The following is a 25,945-nucleotide window of genomic DNA, read 5'->3' on the forward strand; positions in this document are numbered from 1 at the left end:
TAAAAGGCAAAATTGCAAAATTGATCTCAAACCTTATGTCCAAATTACATATTTGATCTCTCTATAATTTAATTCACAAATTTAGTCTCCCAGTTTTATAAATCCTTATAAAATTGGTCTTGAAAGCCCGATTTGGATATTGACTGTCAGTTGACTAACACGTGTCAATGTCACGTGTGACTGTCACGTGTCAATGTCATATGTAAACGTCTGAGTGGTTCTTCGTGAAGGTTTCATTTTTTTTTAGGTAAAATTGTACTTTTGGTTCCTCAGTTTTATTCCGATTAAGATTTTGGTCCTCCTATATTTTAATTCACACATTTGGTCCCTCAATTTTATAAATTTCTTTATAAATCGTTCCTGTAAAATGGGTCTTTTGAATGGTTTAGCTACGGGTGCTAGAGACATGGTAGATCTTGATAAATCTCGTACTTCTTTTTCAGTGCAAGTTTTTCACTTACTTGGAACCCATAAAAAAATCACTCTTTGTCTCTCTCTCACTTCCGGTGTTGTTCAACTTGGAAAAGTGGCGCATGAATCTCAACCTGGGGTCTAAAATTTCTAGATCTCTTACTTTAACAGGTTCTGTAGTAACTCTTTTTTTTTCTTTTTTTGCTTCCGCATGCGATATTATGTGTATATGACTTCTTAAGTGGCCTATGTATGACGATGGTATTTTTGTTTGAAATTTGAAATATAACTTCCAGTAATGAAATTTGGCTGAATTTATAAAGGGATTTATAAAACTGGGGGACCAAATGTGTGAATTAAATTATAAGGGAACCAAAATCAAAATTGGAGTAAAATTGGGGAACCAAAAGTGTAATTTTACCTTAAAAAAATGAAACATTTATAGATAATCACTCAGACGTTGACACGTGGCATTGACACGTGATATGTCTGAGGTTAATGGTCAACGTCCAATTCGAACTTTCAGGACCAATTTTACAGGGATTTATAAAACTAGGGACCAAATTTATAAATTAAATTATAGGGGACCAAATCCAAAATTAGAGATAAATTGGAAGATCAAAAGTGTAATTTTGCCAAAATAAAATTGAACTTGCTCTATTTTTTTTTATATTTCAATATGTCAGTGTTTAATAATGGTTAAATACTTAAATTATTTTTTCCTTTAATTTATTATTTTAATTTAATTTGTTTTTTTAATATTTTTGTTGTTCAATTTAGTTTTTATTTTTGTAAAAGAGTTTAATTTGATCATTTTGTTTATTTTATCTAACATAATTAAGTTTGTAGGAATCTATATAATATGTATAATAGAGTCATGTCATCAATTTCATTTATTGTGTAGACACAAATTAAACAACGGAAAAAACAAGGATGAACAAATTAAATCCTTCTAAAAAAAACTTAGATAATTAAATTAAATCCGATAAAAATTAGAAGATTAAATTAAATTTTAAAAAAATAGAAATCAAATCAAAATAATAAATTAAAGGAAACAAAAATTAATTTAACCTTTAATAATTTAATAAAAGCATAATGACCTTGTTATCCTTGTGGATAAAGGTGAAAACCTAAGAACGGTATCAGGGCATTCACCTTCACCTCATTGCCAGGCAAATGACACCACCAAAAGAGATTCTTCGTGTCGCTCTTATGTTGTTTCTACCTTTGGTCTTTCACGTTTCACACTCTTTTAACTTTGATTGCTACCAAAAAAATATCTATTTCGGTGGAGAGGAATAAAAGATGAATATTGATTTATCATTTATCATAAAAATTATTTTTAAAATTAATTATAAATAAATTTGCTTATATAATCTCACTAAAAAGTGTTTTAATGCGTTATACAAAATCCTCAAACGTAAATGACTAATTTTTTTTGTCAAAAATGACTAAAATATTTATTTTTTCTACAGTAGACTAAAATATTTATTAAAAAATTACTGAAAACATACTAATAAACCATTTATATGGATATATAAATAACTATTTTGAGTTTAATTAGAACTTTTGCTTACAAGTTATAGGGATTTAGTCGTGTTCCCTTCCTGATGGGCCTACTAATGAAACTTTGTGGCACCGGCCTAGTTCTATATTCCAACACGATTTAGTACCCCCCCCACACACACACACACAACAAAAACGTTTTTAAAAGGCGAAAACGTGATTAAAACAAACATGCATACTATTTTCCTTTCTTAACTTCATATTTCCATCATCTAACTATATGTTTATTTTACTTTTATTTTAGAAAGCTTTATATTTTAAAATTTACTAATAGATACTAATATATTTAGAAAATGTTAACAGAAATTATTACTTTGTCACTACATAAAGAATTGTTAAAGTGATATCCAGTGAATGTTTTAATTAAACTTAAGTTTGCAGATTGAATTTGTAAAACTGAGTTTCCAAAAAAAAATATTACTCTCAAATATATTTTTAGGGGTAATCAAATATACTTTAAACTAATTTTACTCTTAAATATACTTTTAAAACACTATCACTAAACATAGCTGGTTGATATAAATGTAGTGAGTTTTAATAATACTTGAAATAGCAATAAAACAATAAAATGGTGAGTTGAACAATTTAATAATTACAAAGTTTAATATTTAAATCATTATTTAAATTATTTTAAAAGTCAACATACTTATTATGCATTATCGTGATGGATTGTGATTGAATAATTATGTAAAAAAATTATATAATCAATATATTATCTTTTTTCTCATAATTAAATATTTTTATTTTTATTATTTTTTATTTCACGTATAGTGTGCATAGGTTAAGAAAGGCCAAATACATTTTTAGATGTTTTAAACTACTTAAGAAATAAATATTAAATTGTTGTTGTATTTATAATATAATAAATATTTTACCTCTTCAAAATGTGTAAAAAAAACAAAAAAAACTGTACCATATTTTTTAGACTGGAAAAAAAAAACTGTACCTCAATTTAAGAAACTATATTGTTTCCTGTACATTCTTCCACATCCACATAATCTATATATTATAATACTATTATATTTGTTTACCACTCCAAGGGCAATCTAAGGCGAACCAAGCAAAATAAAAAAATAAAAAACGAAACAACTTTATCTCAATATTTAAATCAAAGTTAATAATTGAGCCACATGGCAGGGCTTAACAATATTTGCATTTATACATTAAGTGGGTTCTATCTTTCCAAGACATAAATAATTGACGAGAATGACATAAAACATTGTATGATCGTGATTTTTGCTGGACCTGGTTTTAGTGGTGCAGAATCACTTATATATATATATATATATAACCAATCTTTCATTTGGTCACGCGAAGCAAGCCATGTGCACTACACTAATTATTAGGGAGATTTTGCATCGGTGCTTCCTGGTTGCTCCCACGTCATCAGACATGGAATTAAGTAGCATGGAATCAAATAGAATTGGTGAACATGCCAAGAAGTGACAAATAATAATGCCTTTCAATAATTATCTAGCACACGGTATCTCTCTTTAAAGAAAGCCTTCAAGAAGTAATCATGCTGAAAAATAAACTCATGTTGTATATAGCATGATTAGGTAGTGTTTGATAGAATACAATAAAAGTGAATTTGAGATAAAGTCGTTGAGAAAGTTTTTAAAATGTATTTTTTTAAATTTGAGACCAGCATTATTTCAATACTGCGAAATTATTTCTTATAATGAAGTTATGTTTTAATATACTACAAAAACTAATTTTCATATTGTGACTTAATTGAGTTAATTTCATTTTATACATTTAACTCTTGTATTTTTTTCATAAATAACTTTATAAGTTGAATGACTTGATAAATAAAATACGAGGCACAAATATGTCAAATAAAAATAAATCAACATAGATCAACTATAAAATGAAAAAACAAGCCAGTCATATATGGATCTTCTTTCTCATTTGATATGTACAACCTGCCTTAGTGACTGCATGCATGGTGTTTATTTGTCCCATGAGATGTTCAATGTGTCATGTGTGGTGTTCCAAGCATCAATTTCCTTATCCTTAGTAACCATTCCTTGATCAAGCATGACTAAAGTAGCCCATAAATTCTCTCAAATTGTTCCTACATAAAAGAATATAATATGATTAAGGACCATAAAAGTGTTTTTGTCATTAAATTCATAGTAAACAATATATATAGAGAAAAAAGAAAGATTTACTTACTCCAAGAGTAACTCTTTTAAAGTTATTTCTTATTCTCAACATTCATTTTCTTGAGATTTAAGGTCAAGATTAATTATTTATTACAATCATGAAACTTTTAAAGAGTTACTCTTGGATTAAGTGAGTCATTTCTCATATATATATGTATAAGCTCTTAAGGGAGGAGACAAGGGTGTAAGGGGAGCCAAAAGTGATGATAAGGGAAGAGTAGGGGTGCAAATAAAGTAGGATGATAATTTAGGTCTTATAAATGACAATAGTAAGAACACATAAGCAAGGTGAGATAAGGTTTCTATAACCAACATAATTAATCTCATAGATGATTGGTTTCAATCTATTAATAATCACTTTGGCAATTGTTTTATAATTAACGTTGCATAAGGATACAAGCTTCATAAAGGAAAAATAGATTAGGTTTATACCACACTATCATCTAATGCATATGCCAGGAGCTTTTGTTTGCAAGCCCTTTAACCTTTCATGAAAGAATATATAAATCTTTAAACACAATCAACAAAAATATGGGACATCGAGTCTTATTGTTCAACTTGAGACCTCAAGGTTTAAGTTGTCATCTTATCCACAATATCCATTGTTTCCTCTCCATGCAACATATGCCCAGGTCACTCGCTAACTTGTAATGCTACCTTACCTAAATTGGATTTGATGGCTTCCAGCTATCTAGAATATGCATCCTATTCGACATAACTACTTTCATAATTATGGTTGTCATGATATCAAGTGTTTGAACACACTCATTTTGAGAAACAAAAGATACAATATTCATATCCAAAAGCAACTTCAAATCATTACACAATCTTTTTTGTCTTGTTTGACTTACTCCTAGAATTGTGTAACCACACTTTTTTTGGTATTATGCTTAAAGGAAATAATGTTAGTTCTACCAACCTGAGTATGTTTTAATGCATGATATTTATCCCTCATAATTGTTTTCTTTTATTTTTGCCACCATTAATTGCTACTTTAATTTTGATAGCAATTAATTGTTTTGACCATTATATTTGTTTTCCTTTTGTAACCACGATTTAGTCTCCATACATATCTTTGTTCCCCTTAACATCACTAATTCTATTACTTACCCTCATTAACATTAGGGTTTACATGTGTAGCATCATTGTGGACTTAACCTAGTCACCACCTTTTATTCGAGAGGCAACATTCACCCCCTATGAATCTTCTTGTGTCTTCAAGCATGATCTTATTGTGTGACCATACAAATCACATTACTTACAAAATAGACAAAGAACTTTATATTCAACATAGAGCCAATGGTTTTGAGACCATAACCTCCCAACTACTAGTCTGTTCAAATTAATTTCAACACATACAAAATGAACTTTCCTCTTGAGGCATCATTATCTCGAAGTTAACCTTGACAGGTCTTTCAATTGTAGCAACTAAATCCAAAAGAACACTTTCATCATAATACTCCATACACAAACTTATAAAATGTAACAAAACTAAGTGTTATTAACTATTTTTTACTTTAAAGGATACAAAATCCATAACCCAAGGTTGAACAACAAAGCGATGATAAAAGATCATCTATGGGCTCCCCACAAATAACATATTCTTAGTCTTGTACTAAATCAAACTTATCTAGAAAGTATAGCCTACTAGGTGCAACTACTTCACAATCACCACTATCATGTTACTACATGCACGGACAAACACCCTATTTTGAGAAGCAAAAGATGCAATATTCATATCCATAAGTGTACCATTTTCGGGTTTCTCCTTGCTGCCACTTGTGCTCGATGATATCAATTTGGGATATGGTCTTGACCAAGTGCCCAAAAACTTAATTATTGTCTTGGATAAGCATTGACATTTTTAGAACCAACTTCAAAGCATTACACAATCTTTTTTGTCTTCCCCCTATTGACTTGATCATAAAAATGTTTAAGTGCTCTTTATTAGCATTGTGATAATAGGAAATAGTGTTAGCTTTACCAACCTCAATATCATTTAATGCATGATGTTTATTGACACACAATTATTTTCTTTTATTCTTCGTACTATTAACACCCACTTAAATTTTGTAACCATAATCTAGTCTCCATACAAATATTTGACTTCCACGTGTGTTTTCCTTTTGTGACCATAATCTAGTATCCATACAAATATTCTTTCCTTACTGATGTCCTTAATTCCAATAATTACCTCATTAACATTAGGGTTTGCATGTGTAGCATCTCCATGGACTTGATCTATGTCATCGTCTCCTGCATGACAAACAACCCTCTCCCTTTATGAATATTTATGTGTCTCAAAGCATGATTTTATTTTATGATTATACAAATCACATTGCTTGTGCAATAGATTGAGACCTTCATATTCAACATTGAACTAGTAATTTCAAAAGCATACCATCTCAACTACTAGTTGGTTCAAATTAATTTCAAAACATATACCAAAGAACTTACCTCTTGGGGTATTAATCTTCCTGAGGTATTAATCTTCTTGATGTCAACCTTAAGAGACTTTTCCATTGTAGCAATTAAAGCCAAAAGAATACTCTCATTGTAATAGTCCATTGCTAAACTTAGAAATTGTATCCAAACTATAGTACTATCAATTTTTACTTAGTGCATACAAAATCTAGAACCCAAGGCCAAACAACAAAGTAATGATCAAACATCATCCACAAAACCTTTCACCAAATGACACTTTCAAAGTTTTTGTGCTAGATCAAACTTTACCATACAAAATTCATGTTCTACATCTACCACTTTAATTGCTCTTACTATAATCCACATTGTCTTAAACTCATCCACATAGTATAAAATCTCAATGTTTTTCCCATGGCTTCACAAGAATAACATATTTTTCACGACACTCATAAGTCTTGAAAAATATTTTCATTGACAAGACATCATGAGTTTAAGCTATCTCCATCCTCAAACTCAATTATAAATAAATAATTCATCAACAATTTTAATTGATCCTTTCTATAAAAGATTTTTTTATTGATCATCGGTTTGTCCAAAAAAAATTATTATTCTAATCTCATCCTCTCCAAGTATGGAGGTTTTGGAGGGGAGGACAACCTTATTACACTCATACATTTACATTTTTTTTCCTTGATAAATTAGGACAACAATTAAAGTTTTAATGTTCATTTACTTATGGATTATAATATTTTCCATCTCCTTTAATAACCTACATTATTACTAGATAGTCATTTTCATATGCTGACTCTCGACTTGTTGCTAAGATTTAGCCTCGTGAGAAAAAGTTAAATCTAAAAGACTAACCTCATAATTTTCAAGTATTAAAATAAGCTTTACTTATGTAAGAAGAAAATAAGACTAATTAACACGGCATCCAACTCTTTCACCTCATTGGATGGCATACATCATTTTGTACGTGCTAGGACTCGTTAATTTTAATTTAGCCAATGTTGTGCGTGTAGAGCACATATTTGACCAGTTTAACAAATGAACCAATGCTAGAATTTTGGGGGTGAGTTTTTTTGGATGGTTAAGGCACAACAACAAACTGTAAAACCATTAATAACCGCAGAAGTAGAAATGAAACGGTGGTGAAAAGAGTAATTAAATAGGTCAAAAGGGTCAACAAAGAGGGGCAGGAAGGAAAAAAAAAATACGCGCAGAGTTGACCCTCGACCTCAGCACCGTTTGTGTCCGAACCAAGACGCACACAGGACGGTGCGTTCACCCAACCTACCTCGGTGGGCCCCACTTTCCCCCCCGAACCGTAGCTTCGGAGTGATCCTTTCGCCCCCCTCTATATAATAGCGCCCTCGCGACTCACCTCAACGCGTGAGACTCTCGCTGGTGGATAACGAAATTTCTTAGGTAATTCTCTCTTCTCTCTCTATCTGATCTCTTCACGATTATGAGGTTTTGCTTCGATCAAGTTCAATTTCGTTTTTCTTCTTCTTTTCGTTTGTGTTTTGAAGAAATTGAAGGGAAACAAATTCCGAAAAATGAAAAATCTCGAGCGATCGTTTTTCTTTGCTGGTTTTTGTTTTGTAATTCTGCGAAATTGGTGATTTGTTGAATGATTTGCTTGATTGATGCTTGGGAACTCATGGATTTGGTTCTTTCTTGTTTGAATTTCTAGGTTTTTGAAATTTCAATCAGGCAACGCTTTATTTTCTCGTTCTTTTTCTTTTTCTTCTTTTGTTGTTTGAATATTTCATTACGTAAGACGGATCTTTTACTCAAAGGAGTCAACAGAGAGACGGTTTTGAATTTCTTGTTTGAGATCTGACCTTTTTCTTTCAATTTTCATTTTCTTTTTTATGTATGATCGATTTATGTTGTTCCATGGGGAAAAAAGTGTTGCGAAAATTACGATTCATAAACAAAACATAGCCACGATTTCCAGATATTTAGTGGATCGCGATCACCACATTTTATTTTCACACCGTCCATAATTTCACCGAAAAAGAAAAATATCTTGCATATTTTGAGAAGTTGATGGAATCAATCATGATGATTTCTCTCTATATAGAATATCGAAATTTTAGAACTGAAGTGTTGAATCGATGTAGTTTTGGTGAAGATCCATGTTTATATACTCGAAAAGCGTTAATTTGATGTTTGAAAGGTTGTTCATAATTTTTGTTTCTTGTTAACAGTTGTTTTTTGTTGATTTGGTTGTGGTGCAGACAAAAAACAAGGATCAGAACCGTTGAATCAAGTTGAGGAAGATGGCACTAGTCTCTGGAGGAAGATCAACACTGAACCCTAACGCCCCTCTTTACATTCCTGCCGCGTTTCGCCAAGTGGAGGATTTCTCTCCGGAATGGTGGCAGCTGGTGACGACGCTGACATGGTACCATGACTACTGGCTAAGCCAGCAGCACGATGAGGGAGCCTTCTACGGCGAGGACGACGGGTTTGATGGCAATGATGTCGTTGATTTGCTTCCTGATTCGTTTGATCTTGATGCTGGCGAGGATCTTTTTGAAGAGTTTATAAGATCTTCTGAATCCCAAGGTAAAAAGGGTTGAATATTTGAATAATGAATTCATTAGGCTTCAGGCATCAATTCAAAATTCAAATTAAATAGTTTTGTGTTGTGTTGTTTCAATGATTCAACTAATGATTGAGTTTGTGTTTTGATTTTTGCAGAAGAAACTGGACCCAAAGTAACTGCATGAGGCTTAGAGATGAACCCATTTAAAGAATCTACCTACCAACCTAAGAGACTGGACCCAAGGCCTTAGCTTTAGGTCAGTTAGATGATATGTTTGCATCATGTTATCCGTAGCTTCAACTTTCTGTAACTTCTTGTATAGGCAAAGGTTTCAAACCTTCAATCTATCCTTCTCTTGCTTTTGCCAAAATGTTATGGTGAATAGGGAAGGAAAAAGATGGAAAAAAATGTGACTGTTTCATGTACTGATATTGTAAAAGCTGCTAAAAGTATTCAAATTACAAAATGTAAAAAAAATGTAAAATGACTTCTCTGTTGAGATTTGTTTTCTTATGGCTTTCACCACCGTCCTGAACTTTAAAATGATATTTGAAAAACAACATTAAATTGGCGCATTCAACTTCGTAATTGCCTGGCGGCGTTCGGCATTTTAACTTTTTCTTTGTAAACCAAACTCCAACCCATGGTTCTGCTTGGAGTTTGATAAAATTACTTTATCACCAGTATTTCTTTTTTACTGCTAACTGTATCCTAGTTTTGCCGAGGCAACAATTCCTTTTTTCACCTTAAATTGCTCAAAATATGCAGAATTTCTGACTTTTCGTGGAGGATTAAATCCAGATTTACCGATATTATATACCGTCATTTAGCTATTCCAATTGATAGTAGTAATTTTAAACTATTGTGATAGAGATATTATATTAATCTGAATTAGCGTGCGTTTGGGGGCCGGTGCGGTGACCACACTTCACGGTGCCGGCAAAACAACAATGCTTCTGATTTTCCACGGTCACACCACGGTTTATGGGGGTCAGAATCAATTCACTAGTGATATCCAAACACACGCTACTACAGTTATTTGGAATTGAATGAAAAAAAAAATAAGAAAATATATTTTTTTTTTGAAAAAATGTAAATTATATTAAACCCAAAATGATACAATAATAAATGGGACATACTATGCAGCTAGAGAAAATCAAAAGTCTCTTTAATACATGAAGGTCTATATCAAGATGCTAAAACAAATGCAACAGATGCGCAAACTTGGAGAGATTTTCTGTAAGAAAAATATCAAGATGCTAAAACAAATGAGCATTTGACTCAGTCTCATGTGAACATAAAGGGCAGAGAGAACATAGGAAACCCTTGTTCAAAAAAGCAATTTTGTCAAAAATAAACGGTTCTTTTTAGCAAGCCACATAATAAAAGATATTTTAGGAATGATTGCTCGGTTCCATATAACAGAACACCAACTAGCAGTAGATTTGACACCTCTAATATATTCATAAACTTTGCCAACAAGCAATTGTTCATTGATGCTCCAAGATTGAATCCACTTTTTAACCTCTTCCGTACTTAGCTCTTTGGAGATAATAAAATCTCTTATTTAAATGATTTTCTTTATCAAAACTGAATCTAACTTCATGAAAATATATTTTAACTTTAACGTAAACGGGCATAAAAAAAAGGCCTTCATGGAACACGACAAAACACAGTCCAAGAGTAGTTAATTAATCGGTCACAAATAAATGAATTATATTCGAACTTTTTTTGCACAAATATAACTCACCAATTTATGTACATTAAAGACCAGGTCTTACGATTCATCTCAAAAGTCAAAATTACATAAATCACCCACTGTGTCACCTATTCAGCGAGCAATGCATTTATGTGTATTTGTTGGTGGGGGGTTATCATATCACACCAACCAGTAGATAGAAATGGGCGTAGAAGCTTTAGTTGCAAAAAAACATGTTATTGCCTTTGCAACACGCCAATTCAATTACCATCCTCCTTAAAAAGAATCAGGCAAAATTCTTTTCATGCAGATAACTCTGCCCCTGCCCCCACGTATTCCGTACCTTCATCTTCAAGTTGTTGTTTCCTTCTTTGAGCTTCAAGTTTGGTTTGGTTGCCAATAGCATCAGATATTGCTTTTGGTAGCCAAAATCCTGGCTTCTCAAGTGATGGCGCCCGGTCAAGCACCAAAGGTTCTCTCAAGGTTACTTCTACTCCATGGAAGACCCACAGTTTTGTGGTTGCTTCACCTTTGAGACACAATGAGAACCAACCTAAACCCGCTATTGCTATGTCAATGGTGTTGACATCCCAACTGGTTCCAGACACTTTGACTTCCCTTTCCTGCCATGTTCCTAGTTCGGCGGCACGGTCGTTACCAGTGGGAGGCTGGAATAAGAATATAATTAAATTAAAATTAGTAATAACGTAGCAACATGCATTTTTGAAGAAAGATGAATTGAGCACAATTTTGTTTTTTTGTATATAAAACTGACTGAAACCAAGTCAAGCCTACACTCCTCACATTTGTTTTTGTTAATTTCGCTCCTTCATTTTTAGTTTTTCCAATTTGATCCCATACTATTTTAATTTAGTCTATCTATTAACTTAACATCCAATATTTATGCATTGACGCACCAGCACATATATGATGATGTGACACTCTATTATATTGCTATGTCAGCATTTTCGTTATGCACTGAATGTTAAGTCAATAGATGGACCAAAATTACAATTAAAACAGTTGAGGGTTCAAATTTGAGAACAATAAATGGAGGGATGAAGTTCACAAAATTGAAAAAGTTAGGAGACCAAAAATGCAATTAAGCTTGGTTTAATGTATGACATAATCTATAAAGAAAAAGTTTGGGCCATAGACTTTGATGCAGAACATTAAGCATAATGAGCTAGTACCCTCGGGTTCACTAGGGATTTTAAAATAACGTTACCACAGCAAAAATAAAAGCATATATGGAATTAATAGGAAACCTGAATTTAATAAACAGTCAAAGAGAAAGCGCTTATCAGTAACAAACAAGAAGCTCCTAAGCTTCTAAACTAATCCTAGCAGATATCCAACTTTTATAAATCATACAAGGACCAACTAAACCAAAAAACATATGAAAACATAATATGGGACTTCATAATTTTTTAAGAGAATTTAAACCCTAAAAATGTGTGCTGATTTTTTCTTCATATAAAAAAATAATACTATCTGCTACCCAATACACGCTTTGTGTATGTGGCAACAACAAAAATAAATAAAAGTCTATACCATAGGCCTCTTTCTAGCTGTAGGGTAGGGAATAAAAGGTGATTGTACTTGAAGACAAATTGAAAATATAACTTAGCATTTGGAACAATTTCAAAATAACTGATGAACTTCAATGATAAACAAACATTCTTTCATCTACAAAAAAAAAAAATTACAGTACTACATTCCCCTTTTCAACCAGGAATGTCTTTGCATTACGAGTGCATTTCTTTGCAGAATAAAATCAGAATGAGTCAAGGGATTCCATTTTTCAATCTTACAGTAACAAGGATATGTGAACTTTTTTAGCCAACAAGTGAATCCAATTAATGAAGCCATGTATTTCCAACACCAAATCAACTAGAAGTATAAAATTATCAGAACACGAAAATTTTGTGAAAACAAACTTCTCCCAACTTAGAAGATTATTACTGTTCAAGAGCTTGAATCCCCCAAACCTTTGCAAATGATTTTTACTTTGGAATAATCAAATTTATCATAATTTCTGACTGAAGAAGCCGATAGTTTTCCACCAAAATCACCATACTTAGCTTCATATCAGTCACTCATTAATCATTATAGCTTAAGATAATCCATCAGAGCAAACTCATTTATCAAGACAAAATTAAGCTCTTTCAGATGCAAATATCTACTACAATGTTAATCAAAGTGTGATAGTTTTTTTTTTTTCACGTAATTTGGATTTGACAAAAGTTTGGTTGTTTTAAGTTATGTTTATCTAATTAACAAAAGGTCCTCCTCTATCCTACATGGTAATTTGTTAGTTTCTTGAGAAATACTAATGATATTTGGTTTGCAAAACAAAGATGATTTCATCATATCTCTATGCCAATATTTCCCAGAAACATTTGCATTTGGTGTTCAAAACTCACAATTCACAAATGTGCACAAGCACATTCCCCCTATCATCATTCTTCAACTCCCACCCCTTAAAGGAAACTAAAACTATGTTTCTTGTTAGATTCTTGGTGCGCACACTAGCTAAGTATAACCTACAGACACCATGCAAAGTCTTCTTTTCTATTGTTTTGTGTAGGAAAGCCCTTCTTCCCAAGTAAATATAAAATCTTCCATAGCTTATGTAGATTACAATGGTTACTTGAATTTATTATGACGGAATTAGATATGAGCAGAATTATCAAATGGAATAAAAATGGACAATCTATGGAAAAATACAGTTTTCAACCTCCTCAGTAATCAAAGAATATTGAGACATATTTAGGTTGGTAGGAGAACAAGAAAAGGCTTGCCTGCAGTCTGATACCAACATGATTTCTCCAAACCTCGTCAGCATTTTCTATTTTCCCCATGTGAAGAGAAACATTTAGTGATGCCCAAACTGTGGCATATATTGTTTCAACAGAGGCTTCAACAAGGTCAAGTCTTGTCAAGCCACCAATGTGTATAGCCTGCCCTACCTGTAAATCAAAAGCAGCATGTGAGAACTTCACTCCTTTTCTAAATTATGCATGCCAATGCATAAAAGCCTTGCAGTCTTGATTCAGTGTGCATATTTATGGTTCAGAATCGTCAAATGCCAAAAAATGGCTATAATTGTTATGCAGAAAACATAATACTTAAATAATTTCTGTTAGCTCTCAAGTCTTATGAATATGCACAATGCATACTGAATCTGAGCAAGAAAATAAAAGCACCCCTGAAAATTTAGATCCAGGATAGAGAACAGCAATAGCAATAAGTAACTTGCCTTAATTCTGTATGTCCGAGGCCGAAGTTCCTTCCGTATCTCAACCATCTTTTGCTCATCCCGGTTCAATCTCATTGACATTAAATATGGGTGCAAGAGCCCTGGAGTGTCAAACATCTTAGTCTTAGCTGGCAAAACTCCTGCAATTCTCAAGATCCCAAGCGTTGTGCCAGGAATTGGAGCTTCCGTGAGCTTCGTAACTTTAGCTCCTTGTTTCTTTGCAAACGCATTGATCAGAGTAGACTTCCCTGCATTTTGAGCTCCAATCACCCACACATTCCCACGAGGACCAGCCAAATCCTTCACAAATGACAACAAATTCCTCACACCTAAATCCTTCTTCGAACTGACCATATAAACCCCGTTTAACTTAGGCGCTCCTCCGGATCTTGCACGGTTTCTAACCCATCTATCCAACCTTGCAGGAGAAACCTGCGACGGAAGGAGATCAACCTTTGTGGCCACAAGAACAAGTTTTGGCAGCTTCTTGGACCTCTTCGAGTTATCCTGAATTCTTTCCAACGCCTGGAACAACGACTTCACCGCAGTTCTAGGGAATGAACCATCGAAATCAACACAGTCCACAACCATGACAACAACAGTAGCACTGCCACTCCCAGAAGGGTTCATCAGCCGCGTCGAAATCAACCTATCGAAATCAAAATCAGGTATGAGATTCTCCACCGTCTGGTTCTTCACCTGGCCATAGTTTCTCAAGGAATGGCACCGGGCACACACGGTGGCCTCCTCTTTCTCCTTGTCAGCCTCCTTAGCCATCCTCTTCTTCTCAGCTTTGGAAACCTTCTTCTTCTTCACCCTCTCCAAATACTCCTCAGTTATGTTACCATACCCAACTCCAGCAGGTGTAAACCCATCCAATTCCAACTTCTCATTATCATCTTCACCCAATAACTCATCTTCCAAATCATCAGAATCCCAATCTAACTCATCTATTAACCCTTCACTTTCTTCTCCAAGCTCACTTTCACTTCCATTCAAAAACCCCACATCATCATCCTCCTCTTCTGAAAACTCTTCCATTTTCATCTTCCTTGGTTGGTAATACCCGAGAAAATTAGGGTCCTTATCTTGCATGAAGACTCCACAACCAGGGCAAATGGGTCCTCTAGCTTCATCTTCATCTCTCCCCTCACTCATAAGCGGGTTTCTACTACCATCTCTCCTATGCGTAGCTTTAACATGAGCGGAGCCACCGTTCACCGCAAAAGCAATAAAGGACGACACTTTCTCGAAGCGTTTGCTGGAATCTAAGTTCAGGGCACATAAAAACGCAAATGGGTATCGGAAAAATAAAGGAAAAGGGAAGAAAAGTGTTGCTATTTGATACAAGTGAAAAGGGTTGAATTTATTTACCTGAGAAATGACGAAAAGTTGGAAGTGCACGCTCTTGCGTGTTGTTGTTGTTGAAGATGATGAGCTTGGTGGAAGGAACAATGATTGTGGACAACAACATAGTCATGGCTGTCAAGTCTTGAGTCTGAGAGATAGACTTATTCAGGTGCCCAAGCGCGAATGCTGAAGAGGGTAAGGCAAAGCAAAGCATATGTTAAGTTGCTTTTTTATTTTGTTTTTGGAGTGAGTATTTTTTAATTAAAAAATTATATTAATAAAAATTGAATCATGTAAGAAAAAAAAATAAAGAAGACAAAAAATTAATATATAGTGTAACTAATGACAATCAATGAACTGTATAAATCCTTTATTTGTTTTTTTTTTTTTTTGGAAAAACTAACTTCAAACATAATATTAATGAAATAAAAAACAAGGGTTCACTTAACTAATATCAAGTGCGGAATTTTATTTATGACTAACATATGATAGTGTCACATTGCCTCCATAACATGTTAGAGCCTTAGGGTTGTGCCTCTTAACGTGTCCTTACACTCCTACAATTTGTTGTTTGCTTATCTTGTCATGTGTCAAGGGTTGTTTGGAAGGGTGTCTAAAAAGCTTTATCTTGGTGGTGCACTTCTTTGGGGTTGGCATACTAGAAACATAAACACGATTTGCCACTAATGTTACATTAGACAATTGGTCGTCGATCGACCTCTAATGTTTAATCGTTCTATCATAGTCGTGTATAATCATAACTCAATTTATCTTAAAAATTGGCATGGATTCTTGAAAGGATAATCCATGACCATTTTATGAAACTTTAAAGACATGGGTGCTTTATACCTTCTCAAAGGATATTCTATAATATCTATCAAGTGTTAAACCTATAAGACACATATAGTTAAAACAATTAATATTTTTAGTAGACCATCAAATGCTTAGAATTTTTATAAATTTTTTTATTACATTACTCGTTTTATTATATATTTTATCCTCTTATTTATTTTTTATTGTGTTGGAAAAAACTTATTAAAAAATACTACTTGTCCCTCCTAAAAATAAATCAGTGTGTCAATCTAAATTGTAAAGTTAGAATATAATTATGTATTAACATATAATTTAAAAGTTGAGCTTTTATACAATTTTTATGAAAAAAATATAATAACGTGACAATACATTATTAAATAATAAAAAATAAACTACTAGTAACATATTAAAATTAAGAGATAAATAAAAAAATTTATGTATATCATTTTACTTTTCAACATAAAAACTTACAAATTAAACAGAACTAAAATTTTAGAAGAATATTTTATTGTTTTTTATCTTAAATGCTTAAGTATACCTTTTTTTATAAAAAATTATAGTTAAACTAGAACAGTTTCATCCTGATTGGCATAGTTCAAAAATTCAGTCCAACCGGACCAATTTAATTATTGGATCAGTCGTGCATCTAACGTAAAATGACCCGATCAAACCTGGTCGGTTTGGGGTGAATCCGGTGACCCGGTCCGGTTTATAAAACCTATTTTGCGTTAAAAAAACAAAAAAATTACTTAGCTCCTAAAAAAAACTCAAGACCTATGTAATTGTGTTATTGAATTAGGAGTATGAATGAATTTTTCTTAATCAAATAATGTTAATTATATATATATATATATATATATATATATATATATATATATATATATATAATTTTGAATTGTTAATATATACTGGGTTAAATCGGATCAATTATTGATCCACTGGTTGAATCAGTAACCCACTGACCTACTATCTCAACTGGGTCACTGATCCGGATCGGATTTCATAACTTTACTGATTGGTTTACACGTTTACCAAATATTTGTTTTTTCACTGTAAATACTTTATTTATTTAGTGCATTTTTTTGTGGTTTTTCAAATTGAAATTAGATTTTAAATACAATGTCATTTTTTTAAAATAAAATTTTGCCTTCATTTTTCATTTTGACAAAAATGTTCTCGGCGCGCACAGTCCATGCATTTTCTATATAAACCTTTCACTCTGGGTTACTTCAAGTTAAACTAAAACTCAAATACAAATAAAAAACAATGGCGCCAAAACGAAAACCTTCGTCTCCAATCTCCATTGGTGATTCTTCAAACCCTAGAATTTACGCCTTCGATTTCATTGCTCACTCCTAACTTTGATTTCCACCTTCTCATTACGCAGGTAACTGCGAGATTACGGTCGAGGCTAACCGCTTCACCTGCAACTCCGATTCAAACGGCGTCGTAATCTCTCTTCCCCGAAGCGGGAAGATCAAAGTGTCAGGTATTACTGAAACCACAAGAAACGCAATGTCGTTTGAGTTTGTTTGATTTGATTAACGATTTTTTTTGCTAATGTTCCTTTGAGCAGCAGTGGCTCCAAACCGTGGAAGCGCTTCTGAGGATTTGAGGTCTGGCGATAAAGGTAAAATGCTACATTTACACGTGATTTTCTGTAGCATTAATCTTATTTAAGTATGTAATTAATAACTCATACTAATTAACGTGATTGCAATGTTTGCTGTTTGGTTTATAATTTCATAGAACACGAGTTCGTGCTAGTTAATCCTAAAGATGTTGATGCTATTAGCAAATCTTACCTTCAGGTAACTCCTCTTTCTCCACAGTGTGACACATTTAGGGTCCAAGTGGGTAAATAGCTTAATTAAGCACTTATTGAATACATGCTTATCATATAAGCATGTGTGTATCAGTTGTTTCTATAATTGATGAGAAAATGAGTTTTTTTCAAGTAAGTTGAAAAATAGCTTAGGGCCAGATCATAAGATAAGTCTTAAAATAAACTGTAAAAAAGTTATTCCAAATGCACTTACATGGCAAATTTCCCTCATCTGAAATGTCTCTGTAAATGGTTTTGCAGGAAGTATTACAGATGTATACGACAGAGCTACCTGGAATGAATTATGCCGCGAATACAGGAAAGCAATCAAAGTTTCTTGAGAGATGTGTGACTAATGGGTATAAGCTACTTATTCTCCTTTCTTTTACATGTTTATAATGCTTCCATGGTTGTGTTACTGCTAGTTCATTGACTACAATGATTTTAACAGTATCTATTCACAAGTTTGTATATTTGTTTTTGTGAACTTAATTTACCTGGTTTAACTGTAGGTTTTGTCTTGCAGGAAATATCGTACACTACTTATCAAATCCACTTCTGTTGGAAATTCAGGAAAGGTATATATTTTATAGACAACTATACTTAAGTCACAAATTGGAGCATGTTTTCTATCCATGTTATATTTCTAAGCCTACATTTTTTTGGTCTTCTAGGAAGCAGCTATAAGCAATGTATGCTGCATTGCTGCATTATCCTATCCCATCCTATAAATTAAATTTAAGGAAAGTGGTTTTGGTCATTGTAGTATGTTTACAAATTATAGTAAAGCATGTTTCAATTTCTTAAAGAAAAAGTGTAGCAAGTTTAGTCCTGAGATTCTGTAGTCTGTTTGAGTACAATATATAGTAGAGCATGCCTATATTTCTTGAAGAGAAAACTTAACAATTTCAGCTAATATTTTGTGGAGTCTGTTGGATTGGTAATCAAATTACATGATATATTTAGTCATCATTATTGATGGAATGTTTGGTTATATAAGCAAGTTGACATTGTCTCATCAATTTCCCTGATTGATGTTTTCCAATACTCTCACTTTTCATCTTAGCAACCGTCAAGCTTAGAAATCATAGAAATAAAAGGAACAAAAATGTTTCTTACCATCTACTAATGTGAGCTATACAACAAAGCTTTGCAGTGTAAATTAGAGAACTATGGTAGTATATATAATTACATCTTAAAATATGATTAACTTATCTTTTTTCAGGTTATAGCTGCAATTACATACCAAATCATCCCTGCAGATACAGAATATGCAGAGATCCCACTTGCAGCTGTCAATGCAATCTATCAACGGAAGGTCTTTCCTAAATTTTACATTCTTCTTTATTTAGGTTTTAAGCTTTCTTTTTCCTTTTGAAAATGTCACATTGGGAGTCAGTTTGAAGAATAAACTTGAAATGGTTAATTACAGAAACATTTTCGTAGGTTTGGTTACAAGATTATATATAAAGATTCTGCTATATTTTCTATTGTAATTTTCTCATTTTTCACTCTCTTTTTTTGTATCTTGTAATAACTGAAGTAGATAGCTTCATGAGAATTTATCTTGTAAACAGGATTAATACAAACTAAATAGTGAAAATTTACATGATCATCTTGTATCTACAGCTCAGGTTTTGGAACTTATTTGAATTTTCACATTGATGCCAAGATAATGCTTCTTAAAGAAGTCTAATGGCATACTGTATTTGGATGTTGTTTATTCTCCTTTATGTGTATCTCTGTTGTGTTGAGCTGTGGCAACTTATATGACATGTTGAACCTTTTCCTAACTCTCTTGCTCATGTCATATGTTGTCTGTGTTTACATGGTTTGGTGATCGTGGTAATCATGAGTTCAAATAAGGTTTCTTCTAGCTCAGTTAATTATTTGTTAATTTCCTGCAGGGTTTTGGCCATCTAATGTTTCTAGAGCTAAGGAAGAGACTTCAAAGTGTTGGTGTTCGTTCTATTTTATGCTGGGGGGACAAAGAATCAGAAGGATTTTGGCTTAAACAGGTAATTTATAAATGAAAATTCTCTGGAATCTTGAGCAGATCATAAACTTATTTTTTATTTATTTTATAAATGATTGTTTATTTCATTTTTGAGTTTTGAATACTTGATAGATATGTGATCATGCTAGTATTCCTCCTTGTTTATTTTTCCAGTTACATATTTATTTATTGTAGAAAAAAAAGTTGACATTTATGTAAAGAGGCCAGTTTAAATAGTAAAATATCAGTTATCAAAATCATAATTTGGTTCCTGTAAAAGATGCTCCCTTAGTTCTCTGATGTTACGATTTGTGAATTACAACAACAGGGTTTTGTAGAAATAGCACAGGTGGGTACCAAAGGAAGGGCCCGCAGGTTACCCATAAAAGCTGATATTCAAAAATCATTATGCTTTCTTGGTGGTTCGACTCTCATGGTTTGCCACCTAGGGAAAGAATTATTAGCTGACGATGCTAACACTGTGAAGTATCTCCCCTCACAGTTTCATCAGAATTCCTTTACATCTGCCATTGCTGAAGATGAGCAGCTTGAATTTTCGGGAAAGTTACATGTGGATTTGAAATTTCCAGATAAATCTTCCCATAGAACAGAATCAAGTAAAAATCAACATGAAGCTTTGGTGAAAGAAGGATCTTCAACAGAATATGACAAACTCAGTGGTAGTGCATCAATCTGTGTTTCCCATACTTCTAAATGTGAATATTTTATAATTTAGACTTATGTTTTTGGTCCTTAATAAATGACTGAATTTTGTGTTTGGTCAATATTAAATAGTTTTTAGTCTTTGGTTCTTGATAAATTTATAATTTTGTTTTTGATCCCTGATAAATTTATATTTTTGGTTTTGGTCCCTAAAGTGCTATCAAAATTACTTTATTTAACTATTTAAAGTGTTATTTAAAGAAATTTAGGGACAAAAACAATTTTAAATTTATTAGGGACCAAAGAATAAAAAAATAATTAATAGGGACCAAATATAAAATTTGGACATTTATCAAGGACAAAAACATATTTAAGCCTATAATTTAAATGATATCCTTTTGTAATTAAAAAAGTAGTTAAAAAATATCTTTTATAGGGACTATTTGACGGTTTTATGTAATTTTTGTTGTAATCTCTTACTCTTCGAACAGGATTTGACAGTCACAATGCTAAGGAATGCTGCACTGGCATTTCTCCTTTTGCCAAAGTAAATGATGATAGACAGGCCAGTCCAGAAAGTTCACAGGATGGAATTGATGCTAATGTGAAGTATTCTTCTCAATCTACAAAAGGTGCAAAGAGGGCCTGGGAAGCCTCTTTGTCCTCATTGAAGTCAAAAAGGGTGAAGGGGAGCCAGATGGTTGACTATCAACCAGATTCTAGCTGCGGTTTTATCTTCGAGACTGATAAGGCCAATCCTTGTTTTGATGAAGTCCCTCATGATCCTTCAATTACAAAAAGTTCTGAAAAATGTATCGGGGATTATTTGCATTTAGAAGCTCCCATCAACATAGACTTTCCATCAACTAAACAATGCTTTAGAATTATGTTGATGAATATTGCTGATGATGCTAAGAAAACACAGCTCACGAAGGTATGTTTTAATTACCCAAGCATTTTATAAATGCTTTGGTAAATTGATGGGCAACTTTTTTCTTACTGTCCTTTTAGAGACCTGGTCTCTTCCTTTTGACTGTATTGACATTCGCCTTTCAACATTGGATTTTTGCTGCTGGCAGAAAAAAAGGGGTCTGTTTGAAGCTTTCTATTTTTTCATAGTAATAGGATAGAACCTGGAAATTAACTCAAATGCTGAGATCTAGATATTTCTTTTTTTAACTTAACACCATTAGACATTTGTTCTATGTATAGGTGATTGAAGACCTTGGTGGAAGTATATCACATGATGGAAGTATGACCACACACGTTGTCACAGGAAAAGTGAGGAAGACTCTGAATTTCTGTACCGCCCTCTGTTCAGGGTAGGTTCAAAATAATATTTTTCAAATGTTAGCTTGCCTAGTTTCATACTGAAATTTTATTTATAGTTGAGATCTACTATTAATTTTAAACTAGTTGAAATCTTGGCATCTTATAATCAAAATGAAAGTTATTGGAAAAAAAAATATACTCTAAAAAATAATCAAATCAAATCTAAACATGCCGATAAGGCGATAACGTTCTTATAGTCTGATTCTTATGAAGTTGTTCCTATTATTCATCAATATATAATTTACTACATTTTTGTATATAATTAATCATGTTGACTATTTATAACAAGGAGATATTGTTGACTACACAGTGCTTGGGTGATTTCATCAAGTTGGTTAAAAGAAAGTTATCGTCAAGGAAGATTTGTAGGTAAAGTCTAACAAACTTTCTTATCTATATCTAATTATTATTATTAAGGTAGAATATGCACTAATTTTAAAAATGAATTTGCAGATGAACTGCCTCACATACTGAATGATACAGATTATCTGCTGAAGTACAAATCTGATTTAAAAAATGCAGTTCTCCGGGCAAAAGCTAGCCCTGATGCTTTGTTTAAGGGTTATAATATATGTATTGCGGCTCATGTTCAAACTCCTAAAACATTGTCTGCAATTGTCAGGTCTGCAGGTGGTAATGTAAGTCCTATTCTTTTTATTACCTGAAACCTCATTTTTTTTTTTGAAAAATACTGAAACTTAAATTTAAGCAGACCTGAAACAGTGCATATGGCATTTCCCATCATTTAGAAATGCTTAAAAGCATGAAACATTTGAACACGGGTAACTATTGTCACATGGTGTCAATGCTTTTAAAAATGCCTATCTTTCGTACATGGTGTCAATGCTTTTAAAAATGCTTATCTTTCTTACATAATAATATTCTTTAGGCTTCTACTTTGATGACAAAATGAATTTACTCAACCTAGTTTCAGAAACTAGCTTTGAAACCTTCTTAATCGAGATGTCTGACTATATATTTATTTTGATTTCTAGTTCTTTCCTAAGTCATGTTTTACTATCTATTGTTTGCTTAAGCATTTAAAGAATTGATTTTGGATGTGTATGATTTTGTAGAATTAATTTAGTTAAAATTGAGTTTGGAATGAAGTAATCACCCAATGGAGAATCTAAATAAAAGTTGCTTCTGCTAAAATTACATTTGCAAATAGCCAAATATTTCCCTGTTTGAAATATTAGTCCAACATTTTCCAAAAAAGCTTACAAAAGCCCTGTGAAAAGTGTCAACGGAAGTTTATGTCAGAATGTTTATGGATTGAAAGTTTTCTACTGTTGGGTCGTTATGAAGTTTAACCACAAAAGTTTACCTTGGTGTGCTTGCTATTCAACATATGGGTTTCTGCTATTTATCTAAACTAATTACATCCTCTATCATTTTTTATGCTTCTTGAATGTAGTCCCTTACTCTTTCCTAACATAAAGAACAGCTTCAGAAGCGTCTTGCATGTGTATTATGCCCATATATAAAATTTTCATTCCATGATTCATCTTATTCACATCATACATCTATTTACATTCTGTTATTTTGGAGCTCGCTAGTTATCAAATTCCACTTATTTTTGTATTAGGTTATCAGTGGACTAGAAACGGTAAACGAAACATCAACAACAATCTTTGTGGCATGCGAAGAAGACACAGAAGAAGCAATGATAGCTGCACAGAAAGGTATATGGACTTTCAGTAGCGAGTGGTTTATGAACTGTGTCATGAGACAAGAGCTTGACTTGGAGGCCTCACAGTTTGCAGAGTCCTTATAAGGATGTGACATGCAATCCATATGATTTTGGTATATAAGAATCTGAGTTTTAGAGTCTTTCCGCTTCATTTATATAAATGACTAGTTTTTAAGAAAAGAGCTGGTTCACAAATTTAAGGAGGATGACTTGCCAAATACTGTAAATAACTAATGGTTTTATCAGGTTTAGGCTTTAGGCCTTTAGGATTAGGAGTTGCAAAGATATTCATTTCATGCACAGTTAGACCATATCTACATGCTTTTTCTATTTTATTTTGGAATTAGTTTGATCTTTTTTTTCCATTCGTTAACTCGGATGAAATTGTATTAGTTTGGAATTTGAACCAAATCTTATACTTTTCCTCTCTTTGACGTTAAGTTACTCTATTCTTATAACATTTTGTAATATTTTATAATCTATTATTTATTTGTTTATCATAGAACAAATTACATTGAAACTTCCTGAGTTCACGTGTTTTACTCATTATGCCGGATAACCTTGTCTCTTGGCGTTACTCTTAATTCCCTTCATGTAACGGCATTAAGTAACATTTAAAATTGAAACTTGAATGACCAATATGCCATAGTCTTTTTTTGTAAACTCAAAATTGCTCCTGTAATGCTAATATTACCTTAAATGCCAGTTAATAGAATAAACATTTTTTTATATTATAAATCTAGGGTTATGATCCATTTATATAAGGTGTAAAACATTATACTTACATCAAATTTCAATCATTCAATTTAAATAATCTAAATATTAGAATTGATTCACTTAAAAAGTTAAAAATGTTAATAATTAGAAATATTATCTGATGTTATTATTAATTATTATTTTTTTATAGAAAATCATTAATTGATTTGATTAATTAGTTTAATTAAAAATGATAGAATCATCTCATTTACTTGGTACTTAACATTTTTAATTTTTAAGTGAATCAATTTCAATCTTTAGATTATTTAATTGATTTTTTTAAAATATAATATTCCACAGAGTATAAATGGATCCTAGTTCATAAATCTAAATGAATAATAAAATAAATTGTTTTTTATTTAATCAATTAGTATTTTCTATTAAAAAAGTAATTAAGAAAACATCGATTTTTATTCTTTATGATAATAACTATTTATGGATTAGCTAAGGTGAATCACGAGTCACTACACAAGGAAACTTGATACCACACTTTAACTCAAAATCTTAAAATTTAAGTTTATATGTCTTCTCATCACTTATATGATACTCAACTTTTCCACTTTTATCTGATGCAGGACTTTACCTCATACTTGAATATTTGTGAGTGACACTCTTAATTGGAATGCAACTAAAATAAGTGGTAAGCAAGACACGATTCTTTCCTTCGATTTTGCGACGGAAACATACGATGAACAATATGCTTGGCCTTCACTTTACCCCGTGCATCTTAGAAAATGGTATTGCTATGTTCAAAATTGATTCTTCCAAATTGGTCGTGTATAACTCAAATGATGGTAGGTTTGAGATTAGGAATAACCGTTGTAATTATCCTAGAAGTTTGTGTTGGAGTTACCATGGATTATAACTCAATTGAGCATTCCGGATCTCTCAAGTCTCAATCAACGTTGACGTGACAGCATAAACATAGTTGTACATCCTTTCTTGGAATTTCCCGGCCACTTCCAAGTTTCCTTGTAAATTAGTCGGATCCTATCATTGGATTCCTAATAAATATCAATTTTGTTTATTAAATATTTTTATTATTAAATATTAATTGATAATTTATTAATTTTTATTGATAGGAAAAATTCGATTCGTGATATTTTTTATAATTATTCGATCAATCTTATATTTTCTTATTTTCTTTTAATTTTTTAAATGATTATATATAACTAAGGTGTAAATTCACTTTTGATTCATCAATTAAACAATTTTGATATCTAAAAAATTTTATAACACATTTGTCAAAAAATTTGGTTCATGTAATTTGGCTTAAATTTCTTACAAAAAAAATTGTTTTACTTTTAATAATTTTTTCAAAAAAGACATTCTTACCATAAATTAATGAACGTGTGTGAAAGTAAAAAGAGTAAATTGCATTGATACTTTCTATAAAAAAATAGATTGCACGCGACATTTTTTTTTTTGTT

The 25,945-nt window shown here is 32.1% G+C and overlaps 3 protein-coding genes across 3 annotated transcripts; 2 read left to right on the plus strand and 1 right to left on the minus strand.

The window, feature by feature from the left end:
* Positions 1-7,767: 7,767 nt before the first annotated feature.
* On the plus strand, positions 7,768-9,625 carry LOC100794414 (protein EARLY RESPONSIVE TO DEHYDRATION 15). Its single transcript, XM_003521109.4, has 3 exons — positions 7,768-7,997; positions 8,816-9,146; positions 9,282-9,625. Exons 2-3 carry the CDS (start codon positions 8,858-8,860, stop codon positions 9,308-9,310), a joined length of 318 nt encoding a protein of 105 aa, XP_003521157.1. The 5' UTR covers positions 7,768-7,997; positions 8,816-8,857; the 3' UTR covers positions 9,311-9,625.
* A 1,185-nt stretch (positions 9,626-10,810) lies between these two features.
* LOC100805561 (GTP-binding protein BRASSINAZOLE INSENSITIVE PALE GREEN 2, chloroplastic) lies at positions 10,811-15,633 on the minus strand. Its single transcript, XM_006576731.3, has 4 exons — positions 15,462-15,633; positions 14,088-15,355; positions 13,630-13,797; positions 10,811-11,493 (listed from the first exon to the last, which is right to left on the minus strand). Exons 1-4 carry the CDS (start codon positions 15,565-15,567, stop codon positions 11,128-11,130), a joined length of 1,908 nt encoding a protein of 635 aa, XP_006576794.1. The 5' UTR covers positions 15,568-15,633; the 3' UTR covers positions 10,811-11,127.
* Positions 15,634-17,482: 1,849 nt separating this feature from the next.
* On the plus strand, positions 17,483-24,258 carry LOC100806087 (uncharacterized). Its single transcript, XM_003520457.5, has 14 exons — positions 17,483-17,556; positions 17,638-17,739; positions 17,827-17,880; positions 18,000-18,061; positions 18,337-18,434; positions 18,602-18,653; positions 19,301-19,393; positions 19,983-20,093; positions 20,400-20,751; positions 21,226-21,668; positions 21,947-22,056; positions 22,377-22,435; positions 22,520-22,704; positions 23,655-24,258. The coding sequence occupies exons 1-14, from the start codon at positions 17,517-17,519 to the stop codon at positions 23,841-23,843; spliced, it is 1,950 nt and encodes a 649-aa protein (XP_003520505.1). The 5' UTR covers positions 17,483-17,516; the 3' UTR covers positions 23,844-24,258.
* Positions 24,259-25,945: the final 1,687 nt, after the last annotated feature.

The sequence above is a fragment of the Glycine max genome, chromosome 3 (assembly GCF_000004515.6).
Source record: "Glycine max cultivar Williams 82 chromosome 3, Glycine_max_v4.0, whole genome shotgun sequence".
NCBI classification, from domain to species: domain Eukaryota; kingdom Viridiplantae; phylum Streptophyta; class Magnoliopsida; order Fabales; family Fabaceae; genus Glycine; species Glycine max.